At 45.7% G+C, this 17,439-nt stretch overlaps 1 protein-coding gene across 1 annotated transcript in view; it reads right to left on the bottom strand.

Annotated features, from left to right (window-relative positions):
* The window catches only part of CTNNBL1 (catenin beta like 1), a 451,247-nt gene that overhangs the window by 42,208 nt on the left and 391,600 nt on the right, over window positions 1-17,439 (bottom strand). The window contains exons 12-13 of the mRNA XM_069243733.1: window positions 10,733-10,830; window positions 5,371-5,451 (exon numbers count right to left, since the gene is read on the bottom strand). Coding sequence (XP_069099834.1) covers window positions 5,371-5,451; window positions 10,733-10,830 — 179 coding nt within the window. The remainder of the gene's footprint in view (window positions 1-5,370; window positions 5,452-10,732; window positions 10,831-17,439) is intronic.

Raw genomic sequence — 17,439 nt, 5'->3', positions numbered from 1 at the left:
AGTAGAGTGCGCCCATGGCTTTGGCCGTATTAGTGTCCTTTTTAAGTTTTTCGATGGCAGTGTCCACCTCCGGCCCAAACAACTGCTGTCCGTTAAATGGCATATTCAGCACGGCTTGTTGTATTTCCGGCTTTAATCCTGATGTACGCAGCCATGCATGTCTCCTTATTGTCACTGCTGTGTTTACCGTTCTAGCAGCTGTGTCTGCTGCATCCATTGCTGACCGTATCTGATTGTTTGAGATACTCTGTCCTTCTTCCACCACTTGCTGTGCTCTCTTTTGGAACTCCTTGGGCAAATGTTCTATAAAGTGTTGCATTTCGTCCCAATGAGCCCTATCGTATCTGGCCAACAAAGCCTGTGAGTTGGCAATACCCCACTGGTTTGCTGCCTGTGCCGCCACTCTTTTCCCTGCCGCGTCGAACTTACGACTCTCTTTGTCTGGAGGTGGTGCATCTCCTGAAGTGTGTGAGTTCGCCCTCTTGCGAGCTGCCCCTACTACCACTGAGTCCGGTGTTAGCTGTTGTGTGATGTACTGTTGGTGGCGGTTTATATTTTTTCTCCACTCTTGGAGTAATGGCCCTTCCTTTTACAGGCTCCTCAAACACTTGTTTGGAGTGTTTCAGCATTCCAGGTAGCATGGGGAGACTCTGGTACTGGCTGTGTGTGGACGACAGTGTATTAAATAGAAAGTCATCTTCAATTGGCTCTGCATGCAGGCTGACATTATGAAACGCCGCTGCCCTGGACACCACCTGTGCGTAGGCTGTACTATCTTCTGGTGGTGATGGTCTAGCTGGATAACAGTCAGGACTGTTATCTGACACTGGCGCATCATAAAGATCCCACGGGTCTGGATCATCCTGACTCATCCCTGTATGAGTTGGGGATTGCATCATTGGTGGAGTGGCTACCGGTGATGGTTGCAGAGAGTGTTGTGGAGACGGTGGCGGGGTTACTTGTTTAGCCACCTTTGCCTGTGGCTGCTTGTCTCTCTCTTGGAAGGCAAGTTTGCGTTTCATTCGAATCGGAGGGAGAGTGCTGATCTTCCCCGTTTCTTTTTGGAGGTGGAGCCTTCTTTGGGTGTAGTCTGGCTCCATTGTCTCCAGTTCCTGTCCAAATCTATGTGTTTGCATTTGTGAGGACAGGCCCTGTTCCTCTGTGTAGGAACTTGATTTCGGTTCCGAAGCCGGATGTTTCGGTATCGGAACCTTTTCGGCTGCCTTTTTCGGTTCCGACTAAACTTTTTTTCCTCTTCGGCGTACATATTTCTCGCTGCCGACTTGGTTCGGTGCCGCTCTCTCAGTGCCGAAATTTCTCGGACCCGGTGTCGAGTCTGCTCTGACCCGGTGTCTCAGGGTCGAGTGTGCTCTGTGCCGGTATCTCGACCGGAGTCGGATGACTTCGACACATGCATGCCCTTTTTCGGTGCCGATGCCCGGTCACCTAATTTTCGGGTTAAGCCATGGCCTGTTGGCGGTGGTGTCCCCTGGGCTTTACTGGTTTTTACGTGAGTCTTGTGTATTGACGTCTTACTAACGGTTTCTGGCGTCTGTTCAGGATCGACCTCTTCCGAGTCAGAATTCTCGATGGAGAAAGCTTCCTCTTCTTCCTCCATGTGTTTTTGTCCTGTTGGCACCGACGCCATCTGTAATCTTCTTGCTCTTCGGTCCCTTAAAGTCTTTCTGGACCGAAATGCTCGATAGGCCTCACAGGTATCCTCTTTGTGTTCTGGCGACAAACACAAATTACAGACCAGATGCTGATCTGTGTAAGGATACTTGTTGTGGCATTCGGGGCAGAAGCGGAATGGGGTCCGTTCCATTAGCCTTGAAGACGCACGCAGTCGGGCCGACCAGGCCCCGCCGGGGAATCGAAAACCCCGAAGGGTCACCGGAGCTCTTCCGAATTCGGTGTCGATCTGTTGTAGCTAACCCGATAGCGAACGCAAACAATACCGTCAAATTTTCCGAGTTTTTCACTAACTTTCCGAACCGAAGCGAAAAGGAACACGTCCGAACCCGATGGTGGAAAGAAAACAATCTAAGATGGAGTCGACGCCCATGCGCAATGGAGCCGAAATGGGAGGAGTCCCTCGATCTCGTGACTCGAAAAGACTTCTTCGAAGAAAAACAACTTGTAACACTCCGAGCCCAACACTAGATGGCGGGATGTGCAAAGCATGTGTATCTGCAGCTACACATGCCATCAAATATATATATATATATATATATATATATATATATATATATATATATATATATATATATATATATATATATATATCCATCCACTGGGTAAGTTGGGATTTCTCTGAGAAGCAAGAATGTGCTGCTCCTTGTGTACTGCGGGAATCCTCATTCTAATGCCACCATTGTTTGCAATATGCAAGTAGTGATCAATGTAAGAAGGCGAGTACAACTCCATTTCTCCCTGTGTTGTAGTGCCTAGCAATTTCTGGGTCAATTTGGGGGCGAGAGAGAGAAAGAAAGATAGAGGGAAATTAAGAGAGAAAGAAAAAGAAAGAGGGAAAGAAAAAGAATGAAAGAAAAAGAGAAAGGAGGAAAGAAAACAAAAAGAAAAACAAAGAAAGAAGGACATATGTGGCCATAACTCTTGTACTAGAATTCCTAAAGGATTAGTTCGGGAATGAAGGTATCCTGAAGGTTATCACCACTGATAACGGAGGGAAACTCACATCTGATATGAGGAAGAACTTCTTGTGAGAGATGAGGTTTGACCATCATAAACTGTCTTGTACACATCGAAGGACAATGTGGTGCTTGAAACAGCCAGTCAGTCTTTCAATAATGTGCTGCCAACAGGGCAGTAAGGAACTTGCAGGTATGCACATTTACTGTAATAGGACACACTGTTCTGGTCTGCACTTGATGTATCCAGGTAAAGGTATAACATGATATGCCTCAGTTGTCAAGCTTTTGTATGAATAAATACTACACATTGTGGTTGCCCTGTAAGGGTAATCTTCACTTGAGTAGAAGAGCCTTTAATATAGTGCTTCCCATCCTCATTGACCCAGTGGGTGTTTGATATCATACCCAATTTCCATTCCTGCACTTATCTCAAATGCACTTTTTGAAAATAAAAGCAAACGTCTACTTTGATACAGGGGCCCACTTGCTCTGAACCCACTCTTCAACTATCTCTCGCCGACAGACGGAAGTTCAAGTGACCATTAGATGATTGCTGCCCAGGCAAGAAATGCAGAAGGAATGTGGATACTGTCATTCATACTGCACAATTCATACATAACTTTTGACAAGATAACTGCAGATTAGGCAGCAATAACCACAGAAGAATAGAAAATTATAAGAGTCAGCTAGAGCACAAAAAACAAATGCATGGCCAGAAACTTGCAAGGATCCATTGCATAAAAGCATCACACTAATGTTTACACTGTTCAACTTGAGAATTGGAGAGCGTATAGAACGGGACGTGGCCTGATAAAAATCTCCATATACAAGCAGTACTAGCCACACAGTGCTCGGTCTTAACAGCTTAAAAATCAGTTTCCAGTCTCAGCACTAGCTGGTAGGGCACAGGGTACCAACTGTTTCAAAATTTGGGAATGCCAGGAAGTAAGAGTAATAAAAGCCCAAAAAAGTATACACGTCTAAGCGAGATCCTTAAATGTTAGAATATCAATGTTTTTCATGCGCAACAATAGACCTACATAATGAAAGCAAATGGCTGCTGGCAGGTGCCTCCTTTTGTACCATTAATTAATCAATACATTAGGTTACTGGAGGCCATTTTAAGTCTATGTATTACATCATGCTCACCAGGTTTTGCATCCAATGTAGCAATTGTGAGAAAAAATATGGGTACACTCAGGGCAGCACCATTAAGCACACTTCCAGCAATTGTAGTGGTTTATGGTAGTAGATAGTACTTCCTTGCTTGAGTTTGGCGCTATCTAAACTGACTTTGTAAAACCAGTTGCAAAAACATTTGTGTCAGATTTTTAAAACTGTGCCTGAATTGATTAAAGCTGGTTCTGATTAAGTTAATAGAAATAAGCATGGTTGAGCCATTATATTTGACCTAAGGTCAGAGCGACACTCTGCAGAGTACAGCCATGCAAATCTATTAAACATCCAATTCTGAACAACTGCCTGAGATACAGGCTTAGATGCACAAGTGAGTTGTGTACAGTACGCGCAAGAACACAGCCTAACCACTCAAATGGGCTGCTGCTCTGCTTTTATATTAGAAATATTTTGCAACTGAGTCTTCACTGATCTTTTGAAAGAAAGTTGAGTTTGTCTAGCATGGGTCTATGGCATGTTGTGCCATAAGTATTCAGGTGTTTAACTATCTTGTTAGAAAGAGTCCATTTACAAGCAGACAATAGTTGTTACCCAACCACCAATGCCAACATTAGTGTTAGCTGAAGAAGAATTTATGTTTCTTTATGTTCCAGACTAATCATAGGCAATCCTCGCCAACAAAAGGAACCAATGGAGTAATGGAATTAAAGAAGTGCAACACCTGCAGCCTCGATCAGCTTGAAGTATCTAGTATGCGGTCAGCACAGTAAGCAGCATGGCTGATTTAGGATCATTGATATTCCTGCCTTCCCCCTTTTTCGAGGTTCACGTTCAGAAAACAAAGAGCCATCACAGGACAGTCCAAACAGCACCAAGGGCCACTCATCTTCTGAGGCCTTCGCACCAACTATGAGCTGATGCTAGGAGAAAATCTCAAAATCAATACAGGGAATATTATATATAAAACTATGAAAGCTCATTGTGGCAATTTGTCCTGTTCCTTCTCTAATTTAATACTTTGTAAAAATGAATAAATATTTTACCTTTGCCATTTTTCTAGCTTTTTGACTGACTCAATTTTGAGACAGATCACATAAGCACGAAGAGACACTACTCTGAGAAGCCTGACATCTTTACAACTCCATATAATTAATCTCTCCCTCCTCCACTGAACTGGTTTCCCTTTCTTTTTCCCATGCTTTTAAAAAACAACAAATAAACTTACCTTGTATTAACACTTTAAAGAAGGCAATAAAATAATTCTTTAAATATCTAATTAATAGCTTGATACATGGGTTCAAAACAAAATGTATTTGTTTACCATATCTGCCTCCCCCCTTTTTATTCAAGGACAAGAAAGTACCAGCAGTGGTCACACTAATTACTGCGAACTCAAGGTCTCGAATTAACATTTCAAACAAGACAGGCGAAAGAATGGCACATTATGCCTTCATCTAAATCAAGAGACCAAAGTGGGGCAGAAAACAAAGGCTTATGGAAAGGTGAAACAAGCTTTAAACAGGAGAAAGAATAAAACCAAAATCACTGGATTCAATATCAGAAAGACGGCACGTCATACATGTTTTTCTCCTTCAATCTTCTTATCTGCGACATGCATGGCATCCAGGTACTTAAAATGTAGCTCCATCAGCCGCTCAACCTGAATGGAATAAATCCAGAAATATGTTAAATAAAATACAGGCCAACATACTGATGGCAGACTTCTTCACACCCAAGCCATTCCCAACCTGTATGCATGCTTATGTACTCAGAACATAAGCCTAGCTGGGGAGCTAAACGTTTCACAACAATAACGGGGAGTGTTGGGAGATAATAAAAAAAACTAAGTACAACGAATGCAAATATACACATTTGAACCAAACCGCTTCATTACATTTCAGATATTTAGAATTACATTACATTTCACAATTCTACAATTGCACTACATTCCACACATGCATGCAATTTTAGGCAGAGGGTGATTAAGTAATTTGGCCAGAAATACACTATTTACTGTCAAGTGCCTGAACTGATATTAGAATTCAAGTCCACAGGTTCAAAAATAAGCAACTAAGCCACAAGACTACATCTCTGATAATCAGTCATACACCACGACCACAGACAAGTACCGCCAAACTTGGGAAAAGCCAAACTGCAAGGGCACTCAACAACTCCTCGCTGTCCCAATGAGCAGAGATAGAAGAAGGTGTAAAGTTTCCCTATTTGGTAAGTTGAAAGTGGGGGACAGTTCCCAAGATTTGGGCTGGACATAAGCAAAGCACGGGGTTACCTCAGAAAGGTTGCCTGCTGGAGATTCTAACTTAAGAACATATTCCAAAGGACGACAATACATTATATTAATGTAAGTATTCGATCTAGTTATGATGGAAGGTGCAATATGTGTTGATTTCATAAGTACTCCTCAATCAGGAGCTAGCAAAACTTTGGTTAAAAGACCTGCCTTTAACTGAGAATGGCAGGGGGAGGGAATTATAGACACAGAGGGGCATATCACTGAATCCAAATTTCGTTCAAAGAATTTGGTCTTACTACAACTGGTGGAAGAAGAGACGTGCCAGTGTGAGAGAAGATAAATAGATGTAATGTCCCAAGACGTGACAGGAACTACTTCGCAGGCATTACTGGCGAGATGAGGTTTTTTTTCACTCTCTATTTTTTCTAAGCTTACAGAGGTGCCATGACTGCCATTTTGGAACTTCACTGGCCCCTCTCGCTGGCCTGCACCATCTTTAAAACCAGCTGCATCATTTACAAAGCCACCACAGCCAGCAGACCAACTAATCTTGCAGGCAAGCCTACCATCTTTGTTGGCTCTCAGCACACCGGCAGCCAAGACACTGTCAGACTGCAAACTAAGAAGTGTGAAAACGATGCTGCAGGCCTTTTGCAGTCACACAGGATCTTGAACAACATCCCAGTATCCATCAGGACCACCTCTACTCTGCTTCAATTTAGTAAAGAGTTAGAGACTCACCTCTTTAAATAGGACTATATCACAGTGCAATAACAACCCATCTACCTCTCCTATAACTTGTTGACTTTACGTTCATCTTTGCCCATGTACAACACTACGCTGCTTTCAGCTAGGCTGAGTCTATAGAAATTTCATATACGAGTATGCATACGTAATGTTCAGTTCATATTCAATACAAATAGTATTTTCTGACTTCTGTACTCAGAGATGAGGCGCACCTAAAACATTGTTACAATTGTACGAGCCCATGAGAGTCACTGCATTGCTTAGTGGCAATTGGCTAGCTCAGACTTGTTTTTGCATATTGTAATTGGCTGGCAGATGAGACCTTGCACCCTCTTCTGTCCCATAAGTGAATTAGGTAAATTATACAAATGATTATTTGTTTTGTGTTCAGTAAAAGTTGCATTCAACATTTTATTTGCTATGCATAGACTAGTAAATTCCTCATCTTTAGAAATGCTTTTCTGATGGATACATTAATCACAGATTACACACTTCGTGAATCTCCCCTTGCGCCAGACTGGTAATGGAATCTCTTAGAATAGTTCCCATGTGAGGGCCGGTGGAGCCATCAGCCTCTTTCAATTTCCTGACATGAAGACATGCAGCCTATGGGCGCCACCCCTTGGTTGCTGATGCCAGCTTATTAATTGGTTCTTTCTGCACAATAAGACATTGAGTACGACTGATAGATTAAGAAACGCTGACAGTGTGCAAATCTAAGTTGCAACCTTATCTATTCCTGTATGTTCACTCAACAGAACAGGGAGGAGAGTGGGCAAATTAAAACATTTCTGTTAGGGAGAATATCCACTACAAAGTGCGTTACAGGAGGTAAATAAATAAATGATTATGAAATTTGTAAAGTGCGATACATTCAGAGAAGGCATCAAGGCACTAAAATGATAGAAAACAGTAGGTGACTCAGCAGAACCAACAAGTTACTTTTGGAAATCCTCTTTCTGGTGGGTTCTCTAGCTAACCACAGATTTCTTACCAGTAGAATGTTCCCCAGGCACAAGACTGGATTGTGAAATTCTAACAGCAATGCTCTTGCACACAACTAGGTGGCGCTGTGCGGTTCGACACTGACTTCTTTACACTCTAGCAGTGACGAAGAAGATTAGCAGACAAGCACCCCCTGTGTGACAAAGTTGTTTCTTGCTGGACACTTTCCAGGCCCTTGAACGTGGAGCAGAAAACAGTTGGCAGTACCATTCAGCAGATTTCTAATTTGGGACTTTTTTAGTTGGCAAAAAGAGGCCACTCTACAGACCGGGGACATGGAAGAACAGTGAAGAATATGCAGTTATATGGAGTAACCACGAGAAAGAGCATTACCTTAGGTAAGTAACTTGTTGTTTGGTTGGATACGTCGAAACGCAGATACCTGAACTGTAGAACTGACACCAAAGCAGTACCTCCCCAAAGTGCAGGGTTTTGGAGTGGATCCTAATCAGAAAGTCCAGCAGCACCAAATGAAGAAAGTGCCCTTCCCGTTAAACCTGGCTTTCAACGCACTAGTGGTTCGTGAATGTATGCACCACGTTAACAGCCTGGAAGATGTCCAGAGCAGGCACTCCACATGACAACGCATTGGTAGCAGCCTTGGTTCAGGTGGAATGAGCCTTAAGCTCCTGTGAGGGGTGATTCTTGACCAGTGCATAGCAGGTCTTAATGCAGAGGACTATCCATGATGACAGAGTGCTTTTCTGCACTGCCTTACCTTTCTTTGCTCTAGAGAAACCAAAAAGAGCCGATTGTCCGCCCAATGTTCTTTAGTACAATACATGTAGAAGCTTAAATCTCTATTGTAATACAACTGATACAGCTTCTCGTCCTCTCGAGATGTGAGGCGGAGCAAAGAACATTGGGAAGGTGATGGATTGACCAACTGGAACAGAATCATGACCTTAAGTAAAAAGGTCACCCAGGTCCTCAACAATAGCACATATGGAGAAAAAGGTGGAATGGGGGAGCTGTACCAAGCAAGCCTGCAGCTCACACATTCGATTAACTGAAGTGATCGCAATAAGAAAGAGTTCTGAGAGTCAGCAGCTGTGCATGGGCTCAAAGGGGAGTGCACCTGAGTAATGTGTGGACCAAATTAAGATCTCACAGTGGCAGCACAAAAGTTTTGGGATGAAACATGGGTCAAACCTTTCAAACGCATTACAAAAAGTTATTTAAACAAGGGTGGTTGATGTGGCAAATGCGTAATGGACGAAAAGGCAGACAAATAGCCTTTAGTAAGGCTCACTGCAATGCCCTGGTGGGCCAGAGACAAAACAAAAAGTAAAATACCTGATAGTTTGGCTTGTAAGAAATTTGTGTTGTGGACTCCACCGTAGGTCACAAATTTGTCCACGTGTCCGGCATACATGAACTTTGTAGAAGGAAGCCTATACACAAGGATGACGACCACAACAACCGCAGATGGCAGACTGACCGCTGGTAACTTCAGCCACACAATCTATAAGAATGGAGTTGTAGGTTGCACTGGTTTTGGTGTAGACCGACAATCTTCCCGCAGCTGTAGACTGATCAGATGGCAAATGCTCATGTCCAGAATTTCCTGGTTTCACACTCTTCTAGCTCAATCCGGAGCCACTAGGATGGACTGAGCGTTGTCAATCTTGATCTTCTGGGGCAGTAGAAGATAGCAGTGGAAAGGCATACAAGAGTATGGTGCTCCACTCTAGCAAGAATGTATCTCCAAGAGAGAGTTTTCTTGGAAACTACAACATGCAGAAGTATTGACACTGCGCATTTGACAGTGGTGAAATGATCCAGCCAGGGCTGTCCCCACTGGTGGACAATATTCTATGCCACATAGGAGGCATCCCAATGGGTGATATGAATAAAGAGCGGTTATCAGGTAAATGAAAGAAGCCCAAAGCGGCCAAAAAATAATCTTCAACTGTGCCAACATCACATGCTTGCAGGTCCAAAGACAATAAACAAAAGGTAAGGAAGGTGTTGAGGGTGGGCAGTTCGAAGAACGAGACCCTTCTCGCACAATTCAGGACAACCAGATTTAGCAGCACTATCAGCAATCACCAACAGAGGTGAAAATAAATAAAGCTGGCTATAATAATCCCATCAAAGGCGGAATTAGGTTTCTAGAGATCCATAAGCAGGAAACTTAACATAACTCTTAAAGGCACGCACATATTTGATTCTATAATGCTTATAATGTTACAGTGCAGACTGAAACGTAGTCCAATATGGTCCACTTCTTAACCTAATTCACAGTTTTACATTTCCATTTTAAGTTACATAGAGAAGAAATAGGTTTGTCTTTGTTGTATTATGACCAAAAGGGGGTAGTTTGCAACTATCCATCTTGAGCGATGAATTAGCATATGAGTGATGGATCTGCACAGCAATGATAGCCTTCAGGTGGCATGAGATGTGCAGTACTATGCACACGGAAATAATCTAAGGACTCCTAATACCTTCTACATGAGGCCGGAGACAAAAGATCACCATGGTTTTACCTGTAAACCATTCTTCGTCAGCATAATGCCTTGACTTTGAGAACATTATTTTTCCTTCTTGCATAAACGAAAAATAAATTTGCAAATGAAAAATAAAATTATAGTCGCAGTCACTACAGACAGAGAGAGAGAGAGAGAGAGAGAGACAACCACCAACCAGTTTTCCTTGAGCCCAATCATTTCAGCAGCATCGGAAATTAAAACAACCATAACAAGAGCCATAACAACCATAGCAAAAGAAAGGGTGATATTTAATTATTAAAGCCAAGAAAAGAAATCTACTGAAAGAACCTAAAGTCTCGCTTCGGGGTCTAGAAGTCATCTATCTCTTTAAAGCATTTTATCTGGACACAATTAATATGGGGTGAGACGTTGTGCATGAATTTTCCCATTTTTATATTCAATCAAACAAAACAACTGTTGTGGGGGCAAAAGGGACTCGCCTTTTCGCTGTCATTCTCCGTGAATTTATTTAGAAGTCTTGTTCTCTGCTGCCCTTTCAAGTTCCGGAGGAGGGAGGCCAGGATTGAACAGACGTGCTCTGAGAACAGAGACAAACATGCAGCGTCAGTATTACATCAGATCTCATCCTTTACACATCTTCTTGCTTCTTGTATTAACCTCATACACCAACCATGGACATATGCAGCTTCTTAATACTTGAAATCATTTAGTCAGAAGAGAATGCTGCAATCTGTATGTTGAGCTAGTAAATGGAGGCATTAACACTGATACCAGAATGAAAACCTTGGCCCAGGGTTTCACATTATCCACTTTATGAGGTCATTACAATGAGCACAATTTAATATAACGGGAACAACATTTATTATAGTCCTGTGAACGCAAAGCGTCTCGAAGTAAATTGATAACAGAGCAGAACATTTAAAACTATATTGGCATACAAATATGTAGTTCTTGTCCTTTCATCGCGGGCAATAAATAGATTAACTTTTCTTCAACAAAAACAATTATCTAACCAAGACAATCAATAATCAAAAAAAGTGCATCACAGCTAAGTGCTGGTGAACACCCCAAAGAACATGAGTGTAGTCTTATGTGGTGTATCCACAATAGGATCCTTTTAAGGTCGAAGCCTACCAGACAGCTAAAGACATCTTGGGGACATTCAGAAAGCTGACAAAGGAATGCATTTCACCTATTGGCTATCCATTGGCTTTGTGGTTTGTTACTCATATTTCTTGTTTTCAGTTTGCTTGCTTTATCTGTGTTAGGCTGTCCGGCTTGAGTTCATACCTTCCCTTGTCTAAAGAACAAGTTACTTACCTTCGCTATCGCCTTTTCTGGTAGACATATTCTAGTTGCAGATTCTTTACCTTTTGATTACCCCCACGCGTCACATTGATCCGGTGAATTTTCTGAGCAGTACCCCTGTGTGTGATTAGGTGGCGTCGATCGGCTATGCACCTGCCATTAGCGTCGTCCGCGCCAGGTATGTTGTTTTGGATCCTATATAAGTGCCACCCCAGCATGCTGTCAATTTCTTGTTACAGCTTTCCATGCAAGAAGCGCAGAGCCTTTAAGAACACAGACTAATGGTGTGTCAAAACTATGGCCCTTAATGGGGAGTCCCTGCTGATAGAAATCAGTTCACAGAGTGAGGAGGATGGGTGGGTCTGCAAGGAATCTGCAACTAGAATATATTACCAGATAAGGCATTACCGAAGGTAAGTAACTTGCTCATTTGATCTAGACTTCTAGCTGCAGATTCCTTACCTTTGAATAGATACCCAAGCAATATCATCCCTGAGGTGGGACTGCGAACCAAGATCATACTAGAAAGTCCTGCAGGACAGAATGTGCAATTTTCCACATCCCTACAGACCTGACTGTCCATACAGTAGTGTTTGGTGAACATGTGCAGGGATGCACACATTGCTTCCTGACGCATGTCAAGGACTGGAACTCCAGGTGCTAACGCAGTGGTCGCGGCCGTAGCTCGGATAGAATGAGCATGCAAACCTTCGGGTGGTTACTTTTTGGCCAATGTGTAGCAGATCTTAATGCAGAGTACCACCCATCTGGAGATGGTCCACTTCTACACTGCCCGACCCTTCTTCACACCCACATAACCAAAAAAGAGTTGATCATCCACCCGGAACTCTTTTGTATGATCAAGGTAGAATGTCAACACTCTTTTTGGGTCCAGGTGGTAGAGTCTCTTCTCTTCCTTAAAAGGATGTGGATGTGTGTAACAAATAGGCAAGATTGGCCTACATGAAAGGGCGTACCCACGTTTGGCAGGAAAAGAGGTCCTAATGCAAAGCACCACTTTGTCAATATAGATGGAAAGGTAGTGCAGATTAGATGACAATGCCTGCAACTCCCCACCCTGCAGGCAGGTGTAATGACCACAAGGAAGGCTATTTTCAAAGTGAGAAGCTTCTGAGGATAATTGTGGTGAGGCTCGAAAGGAGTGCAAATCAGAAAGGTCAAATTCAAATTGAAATCCCATTGGGGCATAATAAATGGGATCAAGGAAACATCTGTAAAGCATTTAAGGAACCTATTACAATAGTAGACTTACACAAGGAAGGTTAATCAGGCAACCTTAAAGCAGAAATTGCAGACCCTGTTGGGCCACAGAAAGTAACAGAACCTGAGAGAGAGGGGCAGAAAGGAGGAGGCGTCAGACTTGTTTGTGCGCTGTGCCACAAATTTCTTCGAACAGTACACCATTTCGGTGGAAGGACACCTGGCAGCCAAGATAACATTACAGACTTCGGGCTGAAGGTCAAAAGCTGTAAACTACTGCCCCTTAAACTCCACGCAAAAAGGGGGAAAGTAGACACGTTTGGGTGCAGAACCCTCCCCTGCTGCAGCAGAAGATACTCAGGAAGGGGCAGTCTAATCAGAGGATCAATGGACATGTTCACCAGCTCGGGATACCAGACTCTCCGTCCCAAGTCCGGAGACACAAGGATTACTTGGGCCTGGCCGTTCTGGATCTTCTGAGAACTCTGGGCAGAAGTGGTATGGGAGGAAATGCATAGAAGAGGCCTGAGTGCCACTTCAGACGAAAAGTGTCTCCAAGTGACTGCTGCCTTGGAAACTCCAAAGTGCAAAACTGATGACATTGTGGTTCTCTGCGGAAGCGAACAGATCTAACCAAGGCTCTCCCCACTGCTGAAAGAGACTTTGCTCAACCTATGGATGGAGACGCCATTCATGAGCCGGCAAACATTTGCGGCTGAGCTTGTCCACTCTGGCATTCAGAGAGCCCACCAGACGATGAACCACCAGGGATATGCCCTGCTATTCCAGGCACGTCCAGAGGCGCAGAGCCTCATTACAAAGGGTCCACAACACAACTCTGTCCTGCTTGTTGCAGTACCAAATGGCAGTGGTGGTGTCTGAACACCTGCACAAACTTCCCCTTGAAAGAGGGATGAAATGCCTTCAGTGCTAGCCAGATCGCACAGAGCTCCAACAGGCTGATGTGGAGTCCGGACTCCACTGGAGACGAGGTGCCTCCAATCGCCACCTCTCAGAGATTGCCACGCCATCCCAGGAGTGACGCATCCGTCACTACTGTCAGACCTGGTTGGGGGAAGGGAGAGGCATTTGCCTCAGACCCAATCGAGGTTTGTTAACCACCATTGCAGATCTTGTGCAGTTCCCTCCGAGATTCCCCTGATGGTGCGCCCACTGGAACTTTAGATCCCATTGGAGAGCCTGCATATGCCATCTAGCATGTGTCACTAGGAGGATGCAGGAGGCCAAGAGGCCCAGCAGCCACAGAGTCATTCTTAATTGAAATCCAGGATAGAGGCTAAAACATCAGTATCATGGCCTGAATATTCTGGACTTGCCTCTTGGGAGGACAAGCCCAAAACTGCAGTGCGTCCATAACAGCTCAGCTGAAAGAGAGGGTTTGAGAGGAAGTCAGGTGTGACTTTGGCACGCTTATAGTTAGCCTCAGCGAATGCAGGAGGTATGCTGTAGTGTGAAGGTGGGAGACAACAGCCTGGGGCAAGCCCACCTTCAACAGTCAGTCACTGAGATAAAGGAAGACTGATATTCCTGCTTTGCGAAGGTGAGCTGCAACCATCACCTTGATGAGCACACAAGGGGCGCTGGGGTAAGGCCAAAGGGGAGCACGGAGAACTGAAATTGTGCGTGGCCTACCATGAACCGCAAGTAACGTCTGTGGGCAGGCAGGACAGGAATATGAAAAGAAGCATCCTGCAAGTCCAACGCTACTATCCAGTCTTCTGGGTTTAAGGCAGACAAAGTCCGGGCCAGAATGAGCATTTTTAACTTCTCATTCTTGAGAAAGAGATTGAGGAAGGATCGAAGGTCTAGGATAAGGCAGAGGCCTTTCTCCTTTTTGAGCACCAGAGAGTAGCGGGAATAGTAACCACTGCTTTCTTCTGGCTCCCTTGGCCAAGAGAGCCGTAACTTCCTCACAAAGAAAGGACAGGTGATCCTCCGTTATCCGATCGTATGATGGTGGCATGGATGGAGGGGGAAGTCTTGTAGGGGAGGGAGTAGCCCCTTAGGACTATCCGCAAAACTCACATGTCTGAGGTGATGGATTGCCAGCCGAGCAAGTGATGGCGAATCCTGCTGCCGACTGGCCCTTGGTGGGGAGTCAGCCTAGGAAGGCTTAGAGCAACGGTACTCAAAGTACGGCCCGCGGGCCGCCAGCGGCCCCACGGACCTAGCTTGGCGGCCCGCGAGACGCACACCAAACGCCACATCATAATGGCAGCAGTATGTAAACATAGAGGAGGGCCGCGGGAGCATGCTCCCGCGGCCCTCCTCTATGTTTACATACGGCGGCCATTGTTTATGGCGTTGCTCTGACGATCCTGGAAGCCAAAGCCCCATAAAAGTCAGCGCTTGCAGCTAACTTTTATGGGGCTTTGGTCGTCTGCTTCCTGTCACCGGCTCCACGTCTGCTGCCAGCCTGCCTGCTGTTCCACATTTGTGGCATCTTTACAGTGCTTTGAGTCAGGTAAGGCTCTTTGGTTTTTTATTTATTTGTTTTTAATGTAGTGTGTGTTACTGGGGTAGGCGTGAGAGCAGATTGCGCTGTGTGTGTGTGTTACTGGGGTAGGGGTGAGAGCAGATGGCGCTGTGTGTGTGCGCGCTGTGTGTGTTACTGGGGTAGGGGTGAGAGCAGATGGCGCTGTGTGTGTGCGCTGTGTGTGTTACTGGGGTGGGGTGAGAGCAGATGGCGCAGTGTGTGTTACTGGGGTAGGGGTGAGAGCAGATGGCGCTGTGTGCAGATGGCGCTGTGTGTGTTACTGGGGTAGGGGTGGGAGCAGATGGCGCTGTGTGCCGATGGCGCAGTGTGTGTTACTGGGGTAGGGGTGAGAGCAGATGGCGCTGTGTGCAGATGGCGCTGTGTGTGTTACTGGGGTAGGGGTGGGAGCAGATGGCGCTGTGTGCAGATGGCGCAGTGTGTGTTACTGGGGTAGGGGTGAGAGCAGATGGCGCTGTGTGTGTTACTGGGGTAGGGGTGGGAGCAGATGGCGCTGTGTGCAGATGGCGCAGTGTGTGTTACTGGGGTAGGGGTGAGAGCAGATGGCGCTGTGTGTGTTACTGGGGTAGGGGTGGGAGCATATGGCGCTGTGTGCAGATGGCGCAGTGTGTGTTACTGGGGTAGGGGTGAGAGCAGATGGCGCTGTGTGTGTTACTGGGGTAGGGGGTGAGAGCAGATGGCTCTGTATGTGTGCGCGCTGTGTGTGTTACTGGGGTAGGGGCATTGTTTTGAAAAAGGGGGTGGGGTGGTTGTTCCCCCTCTAAGCCCCGCCCCCCGCTGTCACTTCAGTGCAGCCCTCGGCCGCAAACCATACTGCAATTTTGGCCCCCGAGAAAAAGTTTGTGAGTACCCATGGCTTAGAGGCTTCTGCTGGGGGCAGTGGCCTAGCTAGACTGCTATCTCCCTGATCCACAAGATCCGTGGATCCCACAACCTTGCCCACGTAAAGGCTAGGTTGCATGTGCCTGACAGTGGCTCACCAGGAATGGACTCGGTTGGAGTCACCTTCCGTAGTCATGAAAGAGGCAAAAGGCAGAATGTGGTGGGATGAGGGGCCACTACGAGGCCCTAGGACCAGACTGTAGCACGAGAATCCTTCAAACAGATGGACAGACAGGTGCCATCAAAGGGCATGTCCATCAAAGTAACCTGGACATCCCCTGAAAAGCCAGACGTCCTCAACTAGGAGTGGCACCGAAGGGCCATTGCTGACGAAACCGCTCTGCCCAGTGTGTCGGTTGTGTCCAGTCCACAACAGATAGTGAACTTTGCTGCATCTCTCCCTCCGGCAACTGCCTGAGAGAGTACAGCCTGGGCCTCTGCCCGGACCTGTGGCAGTACATACACAAACATATCCCACAGCGTGTGGGAATAACAGCCCAAAAGGCATGCAATGCCCACGGACTGCAATGCTAGGCTGGAGGAAGAAAAAGTCTTCTTCCCAAGTGTATGCAACCTTTTGGATTCCCTCTCTGGAGGTGCAGAAGGCAACGCACCCTGGAAAATGGAGATTTCGATGACCAAGCTCTCAGGGGTGGGGTGTTGCGTCAGAAAGCTTGATTCCCCTGGAGCGGGACGATGGCAGCAGGAAATTGTCCTGTTCACAGAAGCTCCTGTGCTGGGTTTGGATCAGGTACCCAGTAGGACATCCGTAAGGGTTTCACTGAAAGGAGGCATGAGTTCAGAGGAGGAAACCCAAGGATGAAGCACCTCTGTCACTAGATTAGTCCTGACTCCCACCAAAGGCAACTCAAGGTCCAAGACCTCAGCTGCTTTCCTTATCACCAGTGATTAGGAAGCCCCCGCCTCCATAGCCGTGGTAGGAGGAGAAAACATGCTGATATCTGGAGAAGTATCCAGTCCGCTGACCTCACCTAAGTCTGTACCCCAGTCCATAGGGTCTTGGAGCTGGTATTCTAAAAGGTCCAGCGGCCCCTCCCCTTCCTCATCATAACTTAGCCCATAGGAAAGGGCTCAGAATAGAACACAGAAGGCAAGGCTCCTGCTGTCTCACTGTCTCAGCAATGAGAATGGGGATGGAGGTGCCAGGAGCGTCTGCATCAGGACTGGTGTCGGGGAAGGTCAGGGTGGTAGGACAAATGGTAGTCTGGATCCAGGACCAGACCAATTGGAGCCCCGTGG

Source organism: Pleurodeles waltl, chromosome 7, assembly GCF_031143425.1.
Source record: "Pleurodeles waltl isolate 20211129_DDA chromosome 7, aPleWal1.hap1.20221129, whole genome shotgun sequence".
Taxonomy (NCBI): Eukaryota; Metazoa; Chordata; class Amphibia; order Caudata; family Salamandridae; genus Pleurodeles; species Pleurodeles waltl.
This window is presented reverse-complemented; position numbering and strand designations above follow the sequence as displayed.